This window comes from Lupinus angustifolius, chromosome LG14 (genome assembly GCF_001865875.1).
Source record: "Lupinus angustifolius cultivar Tanjil chromosome LG14, LupAngTanjil_v1.0, whole genome shotgun sequence".
Taxonomy (NCBI): domain Eukaryota; kingdom Viridiplantae; phylum Streptophyta; class Magnoliopsida; order Fabales; family Fabaceae; genus Lupinus; species Lupinus angustifolius.
Window position 1 is genome coordinate 13,668,250 of NC_032022.1, and position 22,180 is coordinate 13,690,429.

Genomic DNA, 22,180 nt, shown 5'->3' on the forward strand with positions numbered 1-22,180 from the left:
CTTTCAGATGTTAGATGCACAAGGTTTATTAAGAGCGAACAATATGGAATCATTGTTTAAGTACTTAGCTCTCAAGACTTTGCAGCACATTGTGTCACTATATGAATCATACTCCAATTTCATTTTCTAGGAAGATAAGTATTGGTTATGCAAGAATCTCGAATCCCAAGTCATCCATTTTTTTCATTACTACGCCACTCTATAAAAAAAATTATGGGCATATGATCAATCTCAACACATGCTCTAAGGGAGTCACATACTTTGCATTAGGGCTAGAAACGAGCCAAACCGAGTCGAACCAGAGTTCAGTTCGGTTCAGCTCGATAAGGATTGGTCCAGCTCGAAACTCGACTCGAGTTCGATACGAGTTATTTGTTGAGCTCGAGTTCGGCTTGATTAAAGTTCGCGAACTGTTCGGCTCAGTTCGAATTGGTTCATTTAGACAACTTAAATAGTTAATTAATTTTTAAAAAATACTACAAAAAATTTTACATATATAAATATAACCTTGTTTATATATATATATATATATAATAAAAATAAATATAAAAAAAATATATGAGTCATAATAAACATAAAAATTAGTTTATATAAATATATATATATATATATATATATGTTTATATATCGAGCCAACTCATGAACCTAACGAGTCGAACTGTATCCAACTCAAGTTCGACTCGTTTATTTAACGAGCTCAATTTCTAGCTCAAGTTCGCTCATTTGGTTCATGAATCAAGTTTATCGAGCTAAATAATGAGTCGAATTTCGAACGAATACCGAGTTGGTTCGGTTCATTGTCAACCCTACTTTGCATTACATATGTGAGTATGACAGTAAGCATAGATTTCATCAAACATAACTTGTCAGCTTTATTCAGGAGGCTTAACTTCCAAGTTGCCAACTTCATTTGAATCTTCTCAATCAAAGGGTTGAAATCACATCTATAAATCATTCCTTGTACAAGTGAAATCCCAAATAGTTTCTCAGTCTTGAAACTGAATACATGCCACATATGTTCATAAAAGTAGAGATTCTACCATGAGACACATTCTTGGAACACATGAGATTAGATTTTCACACATTAACTTTCATACTTGAACTTGACAAAACTCCTCTAGAGTAGACGTGAGTAATCCAACATGTGTATTTAAGGCTTTACAAAATAATAAGACATCATCAGCGAACAACAAGTGAGAAATATGTGGTCATCATCTTGAAAGTCTTAGAGGTTCCTAGATGTTAAAATCTACTTTTTGTTGAATGAGAAGTGTTAATTTTAACATATAGAGAACAAACAGATAAGGGGACATTGGGTCACCCTGACGTAGAGCTTTAGTCGACCTAAAGCTTTTCAACCACGAGTCATTTCAAAGTATAGACATACTCCCAGATTTGATACACCACATAATCAATTTTAAAGGTCATGATACTCTTTTTTGCTTGGACTTGTGGATATAGTGTATAACCTCTTGAGCGATAATATCATTATATTTAGTAACTCTCCCTAGGATAAAACTACTCTTTAAAAGTTCAACAAGATCATGAAGAGATAGGGCCTTAATTTATTCACCAAAACATTGGAAATTAGCTTGTACGTAACATTGCACAAGCTAATAGGTATGAGATCTTTGCAAGCTCTTAAATGATTTAGTTTAGGAATTAGAATTACAAGAACTTTCAAAAGGCATGTATCCACAAAACTAATCCTTGAAGTTTTCTTAATCATCTTCCACATATCAATCCCTACAGTTTCCCAATACTTTTTGAAAAAGTACAGTTGAAAACCATTAGTTTCAAAATACATAACAAAAATTAACATAAATTGATGAATAAATTTGAAAATACATAGTAATAATAAATGTTGATTATATATTATTTACATGATATATTTTTAGTCCTTAATTTTTTTGAGTTTAACATTTATGCATTGCAAGTGTACAGATTTATACGCAGTCAATAAATTATCCATATTTGATTTGTATTATTTTTGGTTAAGATGTAAGTTATATCATGGAAACCATGTGTAAATGGATCTTAAGAATTCATAGTTTTCACATAGTAAGAATGATAATAGATTACTTCTATCCATGGTGACACGATCCTTTGATCCTTGGATGTTGTGTTGTTCTTCGTCAATAGAGGAACTCTTCTATCTCTTTCCCTTCCTTTCTACGCTCTTCCTTTATTGATGGCTGATAAAGACAAACTTTTTGGGCAAAGATAGCGACAATGTTTCAAGTCCTTTTTCTAATGAGTATAGTACTTCCATCAAACACTATAGATAGACTCTTTCCCAAGAGTCTTACTATTTCCTTGATAACTCTTCATTCAATAGTTATGTCAATCAAACAAGGAAATAGTATATCCCTTTATGTCACAAGAATCATTTCTTACATAAGAATCAATATAATGACTAAATATGAACGATGAGCGATACAATAACATCGTAAAAAATATATTATACTTTCACTCCCCATACTCCTTTTCTCTAGTTTTTTTACCACCACTACTCTCCATTTAAAGTTAAATAAGTGTTCATGTTGTAATTTTTATATAAACTATTTAAATGATATATTTTTCCTTCCAAATTTCTTATTATTATTTCAATTGCTAAAATGAAGTACATCATTTTTTGTATATTCATCCTTGCAAATAAATTAAAATATTTCATGTTTTCATTAAGTTATATTAGATGATGATTTTAATTATTGATATATATGGGTACAACAAAAGTGATAAAGTGTATGTAGAATAGCAATTATTTTTCCTCTTTCTTTTCCTTTGAAAAGTTAGTTAGTAACTAACAAAACAATTACTACTATTTTTGGCAAGTAGTTTCAATGATGTAAAAACTATACCGTACCGGTCGGTTGAACCAGAAAACCTGTGAATCGAATCCCTAACCGGTACGGTACAGATGTTGAACTAGCTAAATATCAAAATTGGTCAAAAACTAGTCAAAACCGGTGAACCAGCCGGTGTTTGACTAAATCGGCATGTTTATACACATATATTTTTTTTTTGAAAAAAAAACTTAAAAACCCATTACATGGTAACTCATCTTTCCAACCATTCTTCAACATTTTAAGGCACATGCTTCCAATGCATACTTAGATTACACATTTTGGTTCCTAACATTTGTGTGTAATCTCAGTGACATTTGTGTAATCTCGGAGTAGTGTCTTAAAATAGGATTTGGTGCAAAAATATAATATCAATATGAGACAACTTTGACTCTTTGGTGTTAAATGTTAAAACTCCAAATTTATTTGTTTTGTAGAGTGAGTTGTGAACTTGTGTTATTTATTTATATTTTGCATTTATCAACTGATATTTTGGGATTGATATATGTTTTGTAATTTAGACTTTGAATTTGTTAAAGACTTAAAATTATTTGTTTATGTGAATTTTGAGTAGGTTTATATATATAAATATAAGTAGGTATGTCCAGTTTAACCGACATGCAGTTTAATTACTAAACTTCTGTATCACTATATCAGTACTCTGATCGATTTGATAACGGGTACTTTTAAGTAGTTTTCATCTTGTATAAATCCAGCTTATTAAGCTTTGAAATTCATTTAATGGAATCATAACAATGATTCTCACAAAATCCAATAAGTTAAATAATTATTTACATTAATTATTACGAATTTTACTTAACATGCATTAAATTTCTCATTTTTAGTTCTGTCCCTGCATTGGATTTCATATGGCGCATATAGAATCAACAGGGTTTAATATTGGTTATTATAAGGAAAACAATATTATTTGGAATGTCGAGGTACTCTCTTGTAAACAAAATCGTTTATTTGAATATTTGTAGTATTAGAGATGCTCTAATTCCATGTGATATATGTGTATGCAATATCACAACTAGAAAGAAATCTTATGCGTTTAATATACATGCCATTTTATATTGTCTGAAAAAGGATTCAAATGACAATGATTAATGATATGTAAAGACCAAATATTGCTTACTGCTTAGAATCAAGCCAATTAAGAATATATAGAGGTTGATGCTCATGCTGCAATATTAAATTTTTTCTTTATAGATTGTCCATATAAATATATTTATGCTATCAGTGGATTTAAAATTCTTTCCTATATCTTTTTGCTTTAGTCTCCAACTTTATTTTCCATTTTTGTTTTGATCACGATTTTTAAGTTTGAATGGAAAACATTGATATAACTTTTAAATCATACTTTTGACTTTTTATTTAATTTCACATGCCCTGATTTGATTGTGTGAACATTTTCCACATCAACTTATATGTTTTTAAATGCTAATAATTCAATTATTAACAACTTATTATCTATTACTACAAAATTCCACTAGATATCTAACAAAGTAAACTGATAAAAATTCGATTCTTAAATCGATATTTGTTAAGAGAAGTAACCATACATTTTACAGAATAATTCCTTATTAATAAGATGATAAGATATCATTGACAATATCCTCTTCATTAATGGAGAAATAAATACTTGATTTTACATGTATTTTTTATGACAAAAATATTATTTATTGTATATAAAAGAATAAATTAATTTACTATATTATTGTTTACTTTATATTTTATAATATTTATCTCAATCTTCCTCCTTCGTAATACGAGAAAAAGAAATCATAAATAATTCAAATTCATTACAGGATAAAACATCTTTACCTAACTCTCGATAAAGAAATGATAACGTGTTAGTGAGTGATCTATTTTGCTGCCAAAAAAAATATATACAACAGAAAGAAAAGATAAAAAAGAAAAAAAATTCAACTGAATTCGTTGCCCTTTATATTCTTCTTCTAAACTCTTCCCACCGTTCCATATATCTTAACATTGTTCCTGCGATGTCCCAACGAAAGAGGGTAAGAAATTTCGCTAATAAACTCAAAGACAAAGCTTCACTCTTCGCTGCAACATTATCCTTCAACCGCCACGTGTCTTCCATCCATGTCCACGTCATCCGCGCCACCACCCACACCCTCGCCGCCACTCCCTCTGAGTCAACAATCGCCGCCGTCCTCAACGTCGGCCGCGGCCAACACCAGCAATTCCCACGTGCATGCATCGACGCGCTCATGGAACGTCTTCACCGCACGCGCAACGCCACTGTTGCGATGAAATGCCTCTTCACCCTCCACAACGTTGTTGTTAAAGGACCCATTACGCTAAAGGATCAACTTTCTTATTACCCTTCTTACGGTGGCCATAACTTTCTTAATCTTTCAACGTTTCGTGATGACTCGGACGTTGAATCGGTTGAACTCGGTTCTTGGGTTCGTTGGTATGCCGTTGTTATAGAACAATGTTTAACGGTTTCAAGAATCTTGGGTTATTATCTACACCTTTCTTTGAACGAACAAGATCATACCCAAGAAAGAAAGGCTTCATTTTTCAGATTATCGAATGCTGATTTGTTATATAAAATAGAAGCTCTTATTCTATTTGTTGAACAAGTTAGCCGTGTCCCTGAATCGTTGCATCTTCAAAGAAAGGATTTGGTTTATGAAGTAGTGAAATTAGTGCGTGAAGATTATAGAAGCGTTCAGCGTGAGATTTTATTTCGAGTTCAAGAACTTGGGAAGAGAATAGAGAATTTAGATGTTGGAGAATTGAACGAGTTGGTTGGGTATTTGCAAAGATTGGAAGAGAGTAAAGAAAAGTTGGTGGTTTTGTTTGTGAATAAGATTAAGTATAATGGGTTTTGGGATTTGGTTAAGGAAATTAAGATGAAAGGGTTAGATATGAAGAAGGAGATAGAAGAAAAGTGGCTCACGGTGGTGACTTCGAAAAACACCGAGTTGACTCGGTCCACTAACCCGTTTCTTGAGCCGGGGCAAATCGTTCTGGTCCCACCGTTAAGTTTTGCAACGGGAAGATAAAGATGGCAATGTCTTATTCGTAAGAATTTTTCAATGGTGACATTTTTTAGTCAGTGTTCTAATATTGAATTATTCCTTTTATATTAATATAAATTTTGTGATATTATTTTATAGGAATCTGCACCTTCGAGTTGGAAGTAGTAGGTTGCTTCATGATTAAAGTGGAAACATAGACATATATCTCTACGTGTACAAAAGATAAGAAATAAAGGAGAGAGCTTTTGACCATTTCGTCTTCTTTATTTTACCAGAAAGAAACAGCAGAGTGAAGTTATGTTTTTGTTTCTAATTTTAGAGATAAAAATGTTATATCATTGTAAATAAAATGATTCATTTGTTATTGTATTTTATTTTACTTTTGATTTTTCACAATACTTTCTTCTCTAAGTATTAGAGATGATTCTCACTCAAATCACATAGGTGTGGTTTTAGGATTTGGTTAGACAAATAAGAGAGAAAAGTTTATGTGGAAATGATGAAGTTAATGTAATCACTAGTATTGTTACTTAGTTTTTTTCAATGCACGTTCTGCTTTCCTTAATGTGGTTTTTTGGACATTGATTAACAACATCCTTTATTGTTTTTTTGTAAATTATTGTCTCGATAGCAATTGTTAAGCAGCATTTAATGCAAAGTTTTTGTTAGAAGACTTAAAATATGAACTTTTTAATTATTCAAATACTCCATTTTCAAACATAAGATGAAGTCAACCAAATAATCCGAAGAAAAATTAATTTGAAAGGGTGCTGGGATTACCTTAGTGGGTAGCTAAATTTCTTCAATATAATGTTAATTATTCATCTTTTTTTATAGAAAAGATTTCGTGGGAATTTTTCTAGAACAACAACTATTCTTTATTCAGGCAATTACACTCGAGCACATATTAGCTCATCCTCGAGGTAAGTGATGGATAAGTCATAAGTTTCATTTTTCTATAAACCGGATAAGTCATAAGTTTGATCAATATAAATCATAATATAATATGTATTATCATGAACTATAAAAGTTACAGTTATCTTAAAAGTTGCTCAAATTTATGGTTTATAAAACATTTTTTACTCTTATATTTGAATGGATAAGAAAAGATTAGAAACAAATCAAGATACGGATTTTTTTGAATGGTTTATTATTATATCGGATTTGACTTAAGAGGAGTCTGAAGTTGAAGCCAACCAAGAAGGTGTACATGGTGAATGATGCAATGAGTTCCTTCTCTCATGTTAATCAAATTTTAATAATTAATATAAAAATATTACTTTTTTATTTTTATTTTTTTATTTATGTGATAATATCTTACCGGTTCAAAACATAGAATAAAATAACATTAATGATATATGATCTCGATTCATTATAAATGAATGTACATCAACTATCTTAAACTTATTCCATTCAATAAAATTTTGACACATCGAAATTTTTAATTATTCTATTGGATGAAACATACATGCTTTTTCCGCATTCATTATAAATACTTAATAGCGTCATGTTCTTGTGGTTAGTACTTTATAATTTAATGTAAGAAACTGGGGTGCTAAAATGGATTCTTCAAGTTTCATAATATGTGAACACCCAAATTAAAAATTAAATGTTGTGGGGAACCACAATATACGATCGCTATTAAGTGCCGAACCTGGTTTTTGTTGAGTCAAAAAGGTGAATCTCTTTTGATCATCGAGGTTAATCCCTTTAAAGAAGTAGCATTCATCATTTTGGATTTTTTCTTTATCAATAAAGTGTCTTTACCAATTACCATACACTATAGATAGAGTTGTTCGAAGAAAGAGAAGGGGAAAGAGATGTTTCAATGTGCATGCTTGATAAGAATCTGAACTTTCCTTACCTACATGACAAAGGAACTACATGGCTTACTACAAATTTGGTTAAAGTGAAACAAAAACAATTGTTGGTAAGCTTACCTCTTTTCCCCAATCATATCTCATTGTAATAATTACCAATATCAATGTTTGAACTATTGTTCCACTCATCATTCCAGTCCACATTCCCTGACAAATATTTTCCAACAAAAATCATCACAGTCTAAAAATAGCATAGGAATTTAGAGAAGCATTTCATTAGATAAATAACAATGGAACAAATTATTCTCTTTGGTCCTAGTCCTTTCATTAGACTAAAATCTTATGCTTTTCATTCTTTTGTCTTAATTTGTTCTGTGTATACCATAAAGCAAACATAGATAACTCATGTATTGTTCTATCCTATTATAGTATGACTACCAAAAGCTAAGAAATCCTGTTTTAGTAGCAAGGTTAGTCTAATCACATCATCCATGTTAATAATTGGCCTATGCAAAAGTAAAATTGTTATAACCAAAGTACCTAACCAAGACCGGAATACTAAGTTGTGTCTTGCAGCTGTATAGATACACTTACAACAATACTTGAAGGTAGCAACCAGCCTAAGAAAAACCCAAGAGGCATTCCAACCGCATAGTAACTACCGATGTTTATATAAGCTACTATGGCTTGTCGACCCGATCCAACTGCTACACCTGAAAACCAGCAGATACCACAGTAGGGGCAAAAATCAGAAACTGTATTTTCTGAAAACTGAGTGATTATTTTGAAGTACTATATTAGATACACACCTGAAAGAACTGGTTGAATGCAATTAAGAAGAATGGTAAAAGCTAACAAGATGGCCAGTTCATTGACCATTTGGATAACAGACGAGCTCGAGGTAAAGATCAAAGCAAGCTTCTCATTGAAGACCATAATTATCAACCAGAATATAAATCCAACCAGCACGGTATTTGCCACTGCAACAAGGGTTGCAAATTTTGCCCCTTTCGCATTGCCTGCGCCAAGCTCGTTTGCTATTCGCACCCTGAGTTTAAGATGGCTAAATTACTAACAGAGAGGGGGAAATTAGTTGGTTTTCTAATTTCTACTGAAGCAGAGTTCCTTTTAACATTTAATAGTGGGGTTTTTGCTTTAAGACTATTTCCCTAAACATAATAATAATAAGGAAGTCATGTTTGATATTATTTGCTGAATTGCTGACACTAGTTGGTTATGTTAGAGATGCAATAAAACTATGCATAAGCTTTTACATGACAGCTTAAGCTTTTAAGAGCCTTGATTTCTGACATAACATTAAGCTACATGTATTAGGCTTTCAGGAGAATTAGTTCATGTTCTAAACAAGATACAAAGTTATACGCATTTAGAACCTCCTAAATCACAAAACCAGCTCTGCTAAAACATGCTGATGCTGCATCACAGATGAACTAAAAGCTTATAAATCTTCTGAAGAAGTTTAGTCTTCAAGAATAGTTTCTACCTATGAAGTATGAACTGCCAATGTTGTAAACTTTCTGAAGCTTATAAAATCCTAAAATACTTCTAAAATTATTCCAGAAATGTTTAAATAACTACACTTGGGAGAGTCACTGTCATCCTCAGCCTATCAATATCAGCTTATTTTTCTAGAGGTGCTATCCGGGGAGTAGGGGACATATATGACTTCTCAAACATGAACATGCTTCATAGTTTTCAGGCTTTCAGCAAAAGGTTATTTATACACTTGTTAATTGTTATGGATGATGATCTCCAAGAGATTAATCATCTGGTGCATGTCTTCTGATTAGTCTACTGTAGGTTACATATTTAAGAACTGACGAAGTTGCTGAAAGTTTTGGGAAATTCTAACATAATTCAAAAGCTTAAAAAATATTTAAAGGAACAGAATTAACATGCCCTCCATAAACTTCCGGGAGGTAAGCAATGCTACTCCATAAAATTCATGTTCAAAATTAAATGATAAATGCTGTTAACCGAGACCTCATGATTCACCTTACTAAATTTAAGCAACAGTGACAACCTTTGTGTTAAAAGAGGTGAACAACTATCTGACTATACTATAATGCAACAAAACACATATCTGCAACCAAGTATAAGCTATAGCAGAATAAGACTGAAAATAAACCAGATTCAAGGATTCAAAGATACCACCAGGTTCCGTGTCACCATTAGTGCTATTTACAATCATAAGGAAGGGGATAACACTCTCATGGAGCAAAGTATAATTGAAGATATTATCAGTCTGTCTTGTAGAATCAACCAACGACTAACATAGGTGATTTTACATGGCCTCACTCGGTTCCGCTTCTGAACCTTGAATCATTTAAAGAGTAGTTCCGAGAATAATAAGTGCTACTCTTTGGGAGTGCTCACTATTCAACTTTTGCAACTCATTATGCCCCAACCTTACCATACTCTAAACAAAATAATTTTTAAATCTAGTTAAAGTTTTCTCTTTACTATCAATCTGTAATTGTCATGTTTAGAGAGAGGAAGAACCAGAAATTTAAAACACTACATACCCGGTAGCAGCTAAAAATCCAAGCGGTATCATGGATTCCCAACCATAAATAGTCACACTGCAACATAAGGCTAAGACTCAGAAGAAGAAAAAACCTGATAAATGAAAACAAAAGTGAAAGATATGATCACAACAAATATTATTATTGCACAAAATGTTAATAAAATAGGAATTTACCAAACGGATAGAGCATCAATTGCAACCTCAGAGTTTGGCATATACCCAGATACTATAAGCAACATTCTATAATAGAAGTTCTCTAACCTGCAATGTCATATTATCACCCTTTAGACTAAACAATCATGTTAGTTGCTGAATTTAAAAGCACTTGCCATATTAGTCCTTCGCATAGTTAACACAGTACGTGATTCACACGCTTCATTACTTTTCACATTATTATTTTTTACAAGATTGTAAGTTTGTAACTATCTTGGTTTTAGGAGATTATCATTTTCCTTTTGAAATTGTAAGCATTAGTCAAAATAGTGCTTGAAATTATAATCCACCAGTAATATAGCTCCCTAGATTCAGTATCAATACACTAAAAATGATAAGTTCCGTAAGAAACTAATAACAATCACATAAACCTCAAAGGTAAGGTACTAGTATTTATAATTAAAATCAAGGGAGATAAAGAATACTAACGCAAGCATGATCCCAGAAGCCACAGAGAGTTTGAAAAATTCCCAAAGATCAACAAAAGCTTCAGAAGAGAAACCATTCCATGAATTAGGACATCCACCAAAAAGGGTGTACCCAAGCATTCCCACAACAGACAACCACCACGAAAAACCAATAGTAAGAGAAGTTCCAGCAATCCCAATATTCATCTTCCAAACAAAAACCCAACTTAATAACACATGGATCAGAAGAGAAACCCCTGAAACCCAAGCTATGACACTTGTCTTTAGCTGGCACTGCAAGAACCTTTGCAAAGTGAACTGAAATGGGAAACTCAAGTGAAAAGGGATCAACCAAACCGCCACCAAACCCGTTCGTTCGGCCACCGTATCAGGTTGTCCAATGAACTTCAATATGGGCGTGGCGAAAACAAACATGGGAAGCAACACAATGGAAGATAGGAACAGAACTACCCAAGAACGTTGCAAATAAATTCCCATCATGTGGTACTTTTTGGCACCATAAGCTTGGCCACAAAGAGTTTCAAGTGCACTAGCCATACCTAGCTAGAATCAAAAGAAACTCAATGTGTTTGAAATTCAGAAAACAAAACTGAAAACGTAATATTAAGTATACATGTGAGGAACACTTCATATCACTTATTCTGATTAATCGAAGAAAATGTTTTTAACTTAAAAATTTAATAATTAATTATTTTTCTGGTCAGTCAAAGCATGTAAGATGAAAGTGACACACTTTTTGTTACCGCAGATGTAAGTAGAATAGAATATCTCAATTTGGAAAAGGGTTGAGATTAACCAAGAAGCCGAAAGAGATGGAAATGATGACGGTGCAGGCGGTGGTGATGGCGGCGAGGTCGAGGTTGCTGAGGTGGCCGGCGAATGATTGAGTGACAACGGTGATGGAGAACATGGTGAGGCGGCTAAAGATAGAAGGAGCAGCTATTTGCCATAGTTTCTTTGATTCCAAACATGTTTGTTGGATTAGAGAGTCATTGTTTGATACTTGCAATTGATGTTGGTGCTGCTCTTTTGGAAGGGTTGACTGAAGCAGAGGATGCTCTGTTTCGTTCATTATACCCAGAACTTCTATTCCATGTGATTGTAGTGTAAGGTTTTTTATGTGTTCGAAAAAAGTTTCTTTTATATTTTGAAAGTTTTTTATACTATGGTATCCAAACTAATTATTTTTGAGGTTTAACTCATAGAAATTGAACCTCGTCATCCTAGAGATCTACCATATTGTTGTTTTTATATTCTTAAGGTTAGTAAAAAACCAATTTTACCCCATTTAATAATCATATGAAAATAAAAATCACTATCATTCCTTAATCTTTTGATGAGAAAATATACTTCAATTAAGAGATGGTATTCTATGTTATGAATTGTATAAAAAAATAGTCTCCATATATTTTTATATAAGTAAGTCCTTGAGAAACTAATGAGCTTGTGGTTTGAGTTTAAACTTTATTTATTTATTTTTTATTCAAAAATAATATGAAATCATGACCGTTGAAAAGATTTTTTTTGTCACATGTCATCATATCTAGCACTGGACTCTCCAGTACTAGATAGAATCCCTTTCCATGTGGAGTAAAGATCATCTCCATTAATAGAGAGACAAATGTCACACAACAATACATAAAAATTAATATGTAATAACACTTTTATCTTTTTATTTATCATAAAATCATATTTTTGTCATTGAAAAGAGGGGCTCAGTTTTATCAACTTTCTTGAGAAAGGGATTACCTATAAATTATAATGTTACTTTTTAAAATAAATTCTATTATTTAATAATAATATGTGATTAACCCTAGATAGAAAATAATACATTCTTAAAAACATATGATCAATGTCCATGTGTTTCAGTTTCACCCTCTAAAAGTAATGGAAAGGTTCCCTATATAATAACAAATAATTGTAAAAATATTTTAATTTTATATTTAGGTAACCTGAATGTAGGGCCTTTTCAAATGGCCACATGCACATCAAGCAGAGTAGATAACTGCCAGAGAAGGAGTAGAATTTGTTTGAGATATGGGTCTCAATAAATATCAATCTGAAAGGAGATGCGTATGTCAGGTCTATGCATGCATCAATGAAGAACTAAGGGACTGTAATCCACAAAGATATCGGTTAATATGCTTCTTGGTTTTCAGAATTTACTGGTGTAATGCGTTGGCTGAGTTGTTTGTTAAATTTGCTCTAAAACATGACTTAACTTGAGGTACATTATCAGTTAGGACTTAGCTTTGTAGCGTTATGTTATTATCCAATGACAAGTAGAGTTTTTAATTCCTTTTAGAATCTGTGTTTAGTAACACTTTAAGGTCTATTTACAAGTTAATTTTTGGAAGGCAAAAAAATGGAAAGGAAATATTTCAGAACCATAAAATATTCTAAGACTTTCAAGTTTTACTTTTCATTTTCTTCCTATCTAAAAATCAACTCGTAAACAGATATTAAAGAAATAAGTGATGTCGGGAAAGAAGCATGAAATGTTTAAGGAAATTGTGTTTAAGGAAAATTTACGTGGATAGTGTAGTTTTACTACACAGAAAAGCTACGTGTATAGTGTAGTTAAACTACACTATTACACATTTAGTATATGTTTCAAAATATTCACGGAATTAGTGTAGTTTTTAGGGAAGTCGTGGATGGGATCCACGGCTTCCCTGACATATTCTCTCTCCTCCATGGAAGTCGTGTTTCCTATCCACGACTTTCATTTTTTTTAGAAGTCATATCCCCTAAATACGATTTTCATTGTATATTGATAATAAAAATACTATGTAGTCTAGTGGTTTTTCATTCTTATGAGAACCTAGAGGTCTACGGTTCAACACCCATTCTTATGAATATAACCATAATGTATTAGAGTTCTTACAAATAATATATGTCAAAGTTATAAAAAAATAAGCAATAAATAGGTGTTGAATCATGAACCTCTAGGTTGTCATATAATCCAAAAACCACTAGGCTAAAGCATATTCTTATTATTTATATACAATGAAAATCATGTTTATGGTACACGACTTAAAAAAAGTGAAAGTCGTGGATGGGAAACACGACTTCCATGGAGGAGAGAGAATATGTTAGGGAAGTCGCATTCCTGATCCACGACTTCCCCCAAAGTCGTGGATCTCATCCACGACTTCCCCAAAGTCGTGGATCACATCCACGAGTTCCCTAAAAAATACACTACTTCTATAAATATTTTGAAACATATACCAAACGTGTGATAGTGTAGTTTGACTACACTATCCACGTAATTTTTCCTTGACTACACTATTATACATTTGATATATGTTTCAAAATATTTACAGAAATAGTGTAGTTTTTAGGGAACTTGTGCATAAGATCCACGAGTTTGGGGAAGTCATGAACTAGTAATGCGACTTCCATGTGATCTCGTGAATCTGAGCCACAAGGCTCTTACATGTTTGAAGTCGTGTTTCCCATGCACGAGTTCCACTTTTTTTTAGAAGTCGTGTTCCTTATACACGTTTTTACATTTTTATTTTATATTGTTTTAAACAATTATGTAATGAATATAATGCAATCTAACCATGTTATTTTAGAGTCCTAGTACAAATAATATATGTCAAAGTTATAAAAAACAAAAAAATAAGCAATGAGTGAGTGTTGAATCATAGACCTCTGAGTTACCATGTCAACCAAGAACCGCTACGTTAGAGATAATTTTTGTTATTAATTTAATTAACATGAAAATCGTGTTTAAGGAACACGACTTCTAAAAAAAGTGGAACTCGTGCATGGAAAACGTGTAAGAGTCTCGTGCCTCAGATGCACGAGATCACATGGAAATCGCCTTGCTGGTTCACGACTTCCACAAACTTGTGGATCTCACCTACGAGTTCCTTAAAAACTACATTACTTCCATAAATATTTTGAAACATATATATATATATATATATATACCAAACATAAGATAGTGTAGTCAAACTATACTATCCACTTTAACTTTTCCCCAATGTTAGCATGAAGCAACAAGAACTGACTCCCAAGTCAAATGCTTAGATATTTTGGGTCATTTTTTTTACAAGGAATATGACCAATTTTACATGAAAGTAAGTAACTAAGTATTGTCCCTGCTCCAACGCATCCAGCCATTAAACAGTATAAAATGCCAATTTTGTTCAAAGCAACTTAGATACCAATCCTCCGTTTTAGCAGTTCGATATTTTATTATATTCTCTTTTTAAGAAGATCATTTTCTAAAACCATTGGGTTTGAACTTGTATTTCAAACGCCCAACTTTCATTTTTATGCTATGTCATAATATTATGTTAAGGTTATGTAAATATGTTTTAAAAAGACTTTGATAACATGCTATTATCGCATCATTACATAAAAAAATTTACACTAAAATCTCATGCATTATCATCATTGCAAAATAGATTTTAATATGTATGTGCCGTTATTATAAATTTTTTACACAATCACCCTTCCACCATTTATCTATATTTACTTTATTAAAACTCAATAACAATTAAAATATGAATAATATATTAAAAATACAAAAACTCCAACACGTTCAAATTATGTTCTCAACACCATAAGTCAAGGGCTATTAATATTGGTCGATTTTGTCAAAGTGGCCTTATTCAAAATCTAAAAATCTTGTTGGACATCATATATTCATATGGTTATTAGTTAGTATCACACTCAATGTTGTCCCCACCAATGGCTCCACCATATCAAATTTAATTTAGATCTGGAAAATGAATCCTCATCCTAATGGGAATATTTGTTTTACTTAATTAAACACAATTATTTTGTAAGTATGAAAATTATAGTTGAATATATATATATATATATATATATATATATATATACATTAATTTTTATAAATTTATATCAGTTTTGCTAACATATACCCTAAATGTAATGCATAAGAAATTCAAACAAGAAAAGTATTTGCTGGGGTTTCAGATAGCTCTAGCTTCAATTGGCTTGACATATTTTGTGCAGCATGTACAACTCTTGAAGAATGAGAAGCTGCTGAAATTTTGGTGTCTTATATGGCTTACCAGCGTCCAGTGCAAGTAGACTAAGAGAAACATAGCAAATTTTGAAGGAGTGCACGCAGCAATTTTCTGATATGGTGGATGCAGTAACTTTTGAAGGAAAATGTAACAAACCTGTGATGTCTAGTTTTGAATAATTCTCAAAAAGGAAAATGATATATCCTCATATTCATGCTTCTACCCATAAAAAAAGTAATATATATCATAAAATGATACTTTATTTACTAATGATTAATGATTAGTTTATATGTGATATGTGCCACTTTCTTATAGTTATGAGGAATAGTCGGAAGATATAGTATGATAATATGACATTATTCATTTTCAAACCAATGCAATGCTTATCCTATTGTTAGCTTAAATTCTAATTATTCAAGTAATAACCGTTAATTACTATGATATTGTCTTCAGAGAGCAAAGTGGATTTGTATTAATTCTTAAGGAAGTAGGTTGAGTATGTATTTACAAGATTTGATGTTTATGATCATCTAGGTTTTAAAAATAATTGTTAAATTATAAAAATTAAACTATGAAATTAAATGCGTTGGGATTTGATATTAAACGCTTGTTTTAGTGAACGAAAATCTTTTCAAATTCAAAAACAAAACCTCACAATAATACGTATAAGTGAGTTTATTATTTCTCTTACCTTTCTTTTTCTCCATAAGTTACATTTTTTCTCTTTTGTTTTTAGTTTATCTCTTTAAGCAAGTTATCGATTTTTGGTTGTTCTCTTCTTCAAGCATAAGATAAATTCTTATCTTATTTTAACTTATTTATTTATTTATTCACTAATATTATGATATTTATTTGTTGTGAAGTTATGCAGCTATGGTGAAGTTATCGATTTTTGGTTTCTCTCTTCAAGCATAAGCATAAGGTAAATCGTTATCTTATTTTAGGTCGTTTATTTCTCTCTTCACTAATAGTGCGATCTTTATTTGTTGTGGAGTTATACAGCTATAGTGTTCTAGGTTTTTGGTCATGGTGAACATTGGAGGAGAACGAGTAAACAATTTGCGTAAGATCTCATTACTCATATCTCATTTTATAATATTGGAATATGTTAAAGTTGAATGTAGTTGAAGTCGTTGGTGATTTAACAAATCTATTCTAAATGTGGTGGAGTTGGACATGTTCGTCATGTGTTTGATATAATGTCTAGGAGATATCTTGGTTAGAAAGTAGACATTTAACAGCGTTTGCTTCAGTGATTATCGCTTTGATCAATTATAGCTCCAATGAATTGAACATTTGACATTTTAATCTATGTGTAAATCTAAATATGCCAAACACTTATCAATATAATAAAATTCACGTTTCAAAATTAAATTCAAAATAATAAGTCACTATTTATTACTTGTAAAAAAAGTCCCTATTTATTCTTTTACACATGTTATATAGCATCACATTATAAGAGATTTTTTAGGTATTTGCGAGTGTTACACTATATATACATATATAATCTCTGAAGGTTGTTTAGTTTTATCCTTTTAGAAGGAAAAGAGTAGTATCTAATTCAAGTAAGAAGCCATGGTAGATGGGAGGGAAGCAGAACAAAATAAAACAATGAAGAGAATACTTCTGATAATAAATTGCATCATGCTAGCCATAGGCTTCTCTTGTGGTCCACTCGTAACGCGTCTCTACTTCTTACATGGTGGAAATCTTATTTGGCTATCATGTTTCCTCCAAACTGCTACCTTTCCTATCATACTACTTCCCCTCTCTATCTCTTACTTCTACCGTAGCCGCAATCGCAACCGCAACTTATCAGAAAGAATAAACCTGAAAATATTCTCGATTAAACCACCTTTGTTTGTTGCTTTTGCCATGATTGGTATGTTCAGTGGGCTCAACAGTTATCTCTATTCCACTGGTGTAGCTACACTTCCTGTATCAACTTCTACTCTAGTCATGGCCACCCAACTTGTCTTCATTGCCATATTCAGTTTCATCTTAGTGAGACAGAAGTTCACAGCTTATTCAGTAAATGCTATTGTTTTGCTTAGCATTGGATTAGGTATTATGGGTTTGCACACTCGTGGGGATCTCCCTGAGCATGAGTCTCCAAAGCAATATGTGTTGGGATTTGTTATGACAATAGTGTGTGCAGCTGTGGGTGGGTTTATATTTCCCATGATGGAGTTAATGTTCAGGAAAAACAACCAGGCTATAACTTATTCACTCATGTTGGAGATTCAGTTCATTGTGTGCTTTTTTGCTACTCTAGCATGCACCTTTGGCATAATCATAAGCAATGACTTTAAGGTTCATCTTTCTCTCTCATTTATTTACACACATACTTTTTGGTCACTTTTTTATGCATTTTTTGGTCAGTATTTACACACATATATGATAATGAGCAAACGATGCTTAAATATGTTTTAATATTTAGAGATAAACTGATTTTGATTATAGTGCATGTAACTTTTTTCTCTAGTTTTGATTGTTATATGTTATTAGGAATTTGGTTATAGTCTTTTAATGGATGACATATCAAACGCAATCAGTCTCATACATGTTACCACTAGAGACTAAAATCAATTTTTTTTAAAGATATAAAGACCCAATATAAATATTAAATTAGAAACTAAATAAAAAAACTTGATTAACTTCTAGGGACAAAAAACATAAGAAAATTTAACAATATTTACTTGAAAGACATTTGAATAATAACTATTTTGTTTTTTGGTGTCTGAATTTGCAGGCAATTCCGGTAGAAGCAAGAGATTTTGAGCTTGGAGAAGCTAATTACTATGTTGTGCTAGTAGTAATTTCTATAGTATGGCAAATTTACTACATGGGATCAATGGGGGTCACCATTTGTGGCTCGTCATTGCTGTCTGGTATTATTACTGCTATGATGATGCCTATAATAGAAATCTTAGCAATTATTTTCTATAAAGAAAATTTTCAAGTAGAGAAAGGGGTTTCTCTTGTACTCTCTCTTTGGGGCTTTGGGTCCTACTTTTATGGTGAGTTTAAACAAGCCAAGTTAGTGAAGAGGACCCATATTCCAGAAATAGAGCATCCTCTAAATCCAAGTTTTCCTAGTCCATGATTGCAATATAACTTCTGCGTTTAATTAAAGTTCAATCTGCATGGCTTCTCTATCCCCATATATACTTATAGTGAGTATAAATAATACTGGTATTAACCAAACCATACATGATTGCATTTTCTACTATAGTCCAATCAATGTGAGTATTAAACTATTAATAAAATGTGTGGTGACAAGTTTATTAAAATAAAAATAAATAAAAATCATATGCAAGCATACATTTTGACAATAGAATTACACTCCTCTCATTTGAGATACTTTCCTCTTCCGTACTACTCGAAAGATCTTTGCCCAAAAAGATGCCATAAGTCCAATAATAATGAAGTGTATCTGATATATAAATAGCTACCAAATAAGTAAGGCACTCACCCAATAACCTTTAAAAAAAAGATCTAGTGTTTCACAAGTTTATGAGAATATCATATCGTTTAAGTGAATGTCTAGTTTACAACCATAATATAATTATATAAACTAGAATTTGAAGGGAATGGAGATGAAATATCATGAGCAAACAATTAAAATTAAATAAGTATAACAAACACTTGGGGAATGAAACAAAAAAATGTGGTATCAATCATATTCAATTATGTGTCTGGGTTCTTCTAAGACAAATCACATTTTGAAAGTTAACTAATTACCCTAATCATAAATTATTTGTTGAAGGTCAAATTTCCTTGGTTGATTTTACCCAATTTCCTTGTGAAAACCCCTATTTTAAACCTCACCAACTAACTTGTTCCCTTAGGTAAGTTAACAAAGCATAATGAATATGTTATATGCTCAAGGGAATTTGTAACGGAAGGTTTAGTAAGCGTGTTCCTAATATGCACAACAGACAAATTATTGATCTCTTTCAAACGTATGAAGGTCCTACATGTGTATTCATACTGAGATCAATCATTGTTGTATCAACACTTGTCTCTGGAGCAAAAATTCAACTCAAAATAAAATTATAATATTTCAAACAAAACTAAAATGAAAGAATTGACAGAAAGCAATATTATTCTTTGTATATTGTCTATGTAACTTTTTTGCCATGTATGTTATGTGAGTTTTTAGTTTATATCTATACTTATTATAAAGTCAAAACATGGTGTAATCACCCATCATGGTGTAATTTATAATTTCATATTTTGCCCTTACATATTTTCTATTTTCTACAAAAAGACCATATAATCTAATGTCAATATCACCATTATATCTATATCTATATCTATACTTCTATACTTATTATAAAGTCAAAACATGGTGTAACCACCCACCATGGTGTAATTTATAATTTCCTATTTTGCCCTTACATATTTTCTATTTTCTACAAAAAGACCATATAATCTAATGTCAATATCACCATTATATCTACTAGTGTTGTGTACAGGCACTTCGTGTCTGTCGGCGAATATTGTGTGATATTACATATTCAATTTTTATATATTTTATTTTTTGAATTAAAATGTATTTGTTGTGTTCGGTGTACTTTATATTATATTTTTTGTGTTTATGATAATGTTTAATTTAAGGTGAGATATGTGATTAATTAATGTATTGGTGGTAGTTGTTTAGGATTATATAGTTTTTTTTGTAAAAATTAAATAATATTAAGGACAATATAGGAAATGAAAATTACACCATGAGGGAAGTTATTTCAAGTTTTGGCTTTATATATAGTACATATATTTATACTTATTATAAAGCCAAAACATGGTGTAACCACCCACATGGTGTAATTTATAATTTCCTATTTTGTCCTTACATATTTTCTATTTTCTACAAAAAGACCATATAATCTAATGTCAATATCACTATTATATATCCCATGTTATTTTCTTAATTGTGTCTTCTTCTTAATTTTGTAACCACAACATTTTTTTCTTTACATACGAAACAAAAAATATTTTGTAATGATATTTAACTCTTTAAGTATGTTCTACGACTTCAATATTCAATAACAACGCTCTATAAATATGATTTTTTCTCAATTTCATCATATTAAAGAAAAATCATTAATTGCGTTATAATATTTATTACTTTGTGCAATCATGATAAGTTTATTTGAATAATTTCGCCTCAATTATACACTTTATCTACAAATCTAACTATAAGTGATTCAATTATTTAAATAACAATTACATTCCAAACAATAGAAAAGCGGGTTGACAGACACGGGAGTGTCTTTCAACACGCTAGTAATATATAAAACCAAAACCTCCTTCAATCCGTGTGAATTAACCACTCATTAATTTAGCATAATTTTTTGTTTATCTATACTTCTATACTATATATAAAGTCAAAATATCTTATAATTGCATACATATGGTATAATTTTCTTTTGTCTATTTTACCCTTCTAATTAACTACTACTATAATGTTTTTTTCACATAATAAAATAAATATTAATGGAAGTTAGAGTAAGTTACATACACAAAAAATATCAAATCACCAATGCAATTTTTAATGTAAGTTTTAGTAATATCACAATTCATTATCATATATTTTTATTACATAAATTATAATATTATCTATACTCAATAAAAAGTAATATAATTCTTTAAAATGAAATACATAAAAATTAAATATTTAATACTATAAAATAAGAATGCGGGTCGACAGACACGAAGTGGCTGTGACACGCTAGTAATATATAAAACCAAAACCTCTTTCAATCCATTTAGTGTCAATTAACAACTCATTAATTTAGCATAATGTTTTTGTTTTTGGTTTTCAAAACTCACTATTAGTTTTAAATATTTGAAATATTACAATTAAGTCTCACTTAATTATATTAAAGATGATTGAATAATATTATTTGTATTCTTGGTGATAGCAAAAAATACAATAATATTTCACTTAAAAGTAAATATACAAAATTAAACTATTTAATTTAATCAATAATATTTTCTCGTTCGACAAAAATCAGAACATTCGTTAGTGTATGACCTCGTAAGTGAGAGTGCAAAGCGTCAAGGATTGCATTAGCAACATTTGCCTTATGTTTTGATGAAGACAAGAAATTAGTTAAAGCTTGAAGATGGCTCAACAATCAACATGTCGAAGACTCAAGTGGTGTCTTATTAGACTTAGGTCATAATTCTTTATTATCTTTTTAGAAGTCTAAGATGCTTGCCATAGATATGGAGTCTAGGTTAGGTAAACATAGGTGTGAGTTTCACAAGACTTAATAAAGTAATTAATCCAC

The 22,180-nt window shown here is 31.1% G+C and overlaps 3 protein-coding genes and 1 long non-coding RNA gene across 4 annotated transcripts; 3 read left to right on the forward strand and 1 right to left on the reverse strand.

Annotated features, from left to right (window-relative positions):
* On the forward strand, positions 4,754-6,124 carry LOC109327176 (putative clathrin assembly protein At4g40080). The gene is made up of 2 exons (XM_019560244.1): positions 4,754-5,906; positions 6,002-6,124. The coding sequence occupies exon 1, from the start codon at positions 4,853-4,855 to the stop codon at positions 5,885-5,887; it is 1,035 nt and encodes a 344-aa protein (XP_019415789.1). The 5' UTR covers positions 4,754-4,852; the 3' UTR covers positions 5,888-5,906; positions 6,002-6,124.
* LOC109327175 (protein DETOXIFICATION 27-like) lies at positions 7,464-11,983 on the reverse strand. The gene is made up of 8 exons (XM_019560243.1): positions 11,669-11,983; positions 10,874-11,415; positions 10,406-10,492; positions 10,230-10,286; positions 8,493-8,731; positions 8,278-8,396; positions 7,804-7,890; positions 7,464-7,727 (listed from the first exon to the last, which is right to left on the reverse strand). Exons 1-8 carry the CDS (start codon positions 11,942-11,944, stop codon positions 7,689-7,691), a joined length of 1,446 nt encoding a protein of 481 aa, XP_019415788.1. The 5' UTR covers positions 11,945-11,983; the 3' UTR covers positions 7,464-7,688.
* Positions 7,889-8,321, forward strand: LOC109327177. Its single transcript, XR_002105324.1, has 3 exons — positions 7,889-7,995; positions 8,133-8,157; positions 8,221-8,321. It is a non-coding gene; the product is annotated as an uncharacterized LOC109327177 (long non-coding RNA).
* LOC109326261 (purine permease 1-like) lies at positions 17,377-19,119 on the forward strand. Its single transcript, XM_019558967.1, has 2 exons — positions 17,377-18,194; positions 18,634-19,119. Exons 1-2 carry the CDS (start codon positions 17,457-17,459, stop codon positions 18,985-18,987), a joined length of 1,092 nt encoding a protein of 363 aa, XP_019414512.1. The 5' UTR covers positions 17,377-17,456; the 3' UTR covers positions 18,988-19,119.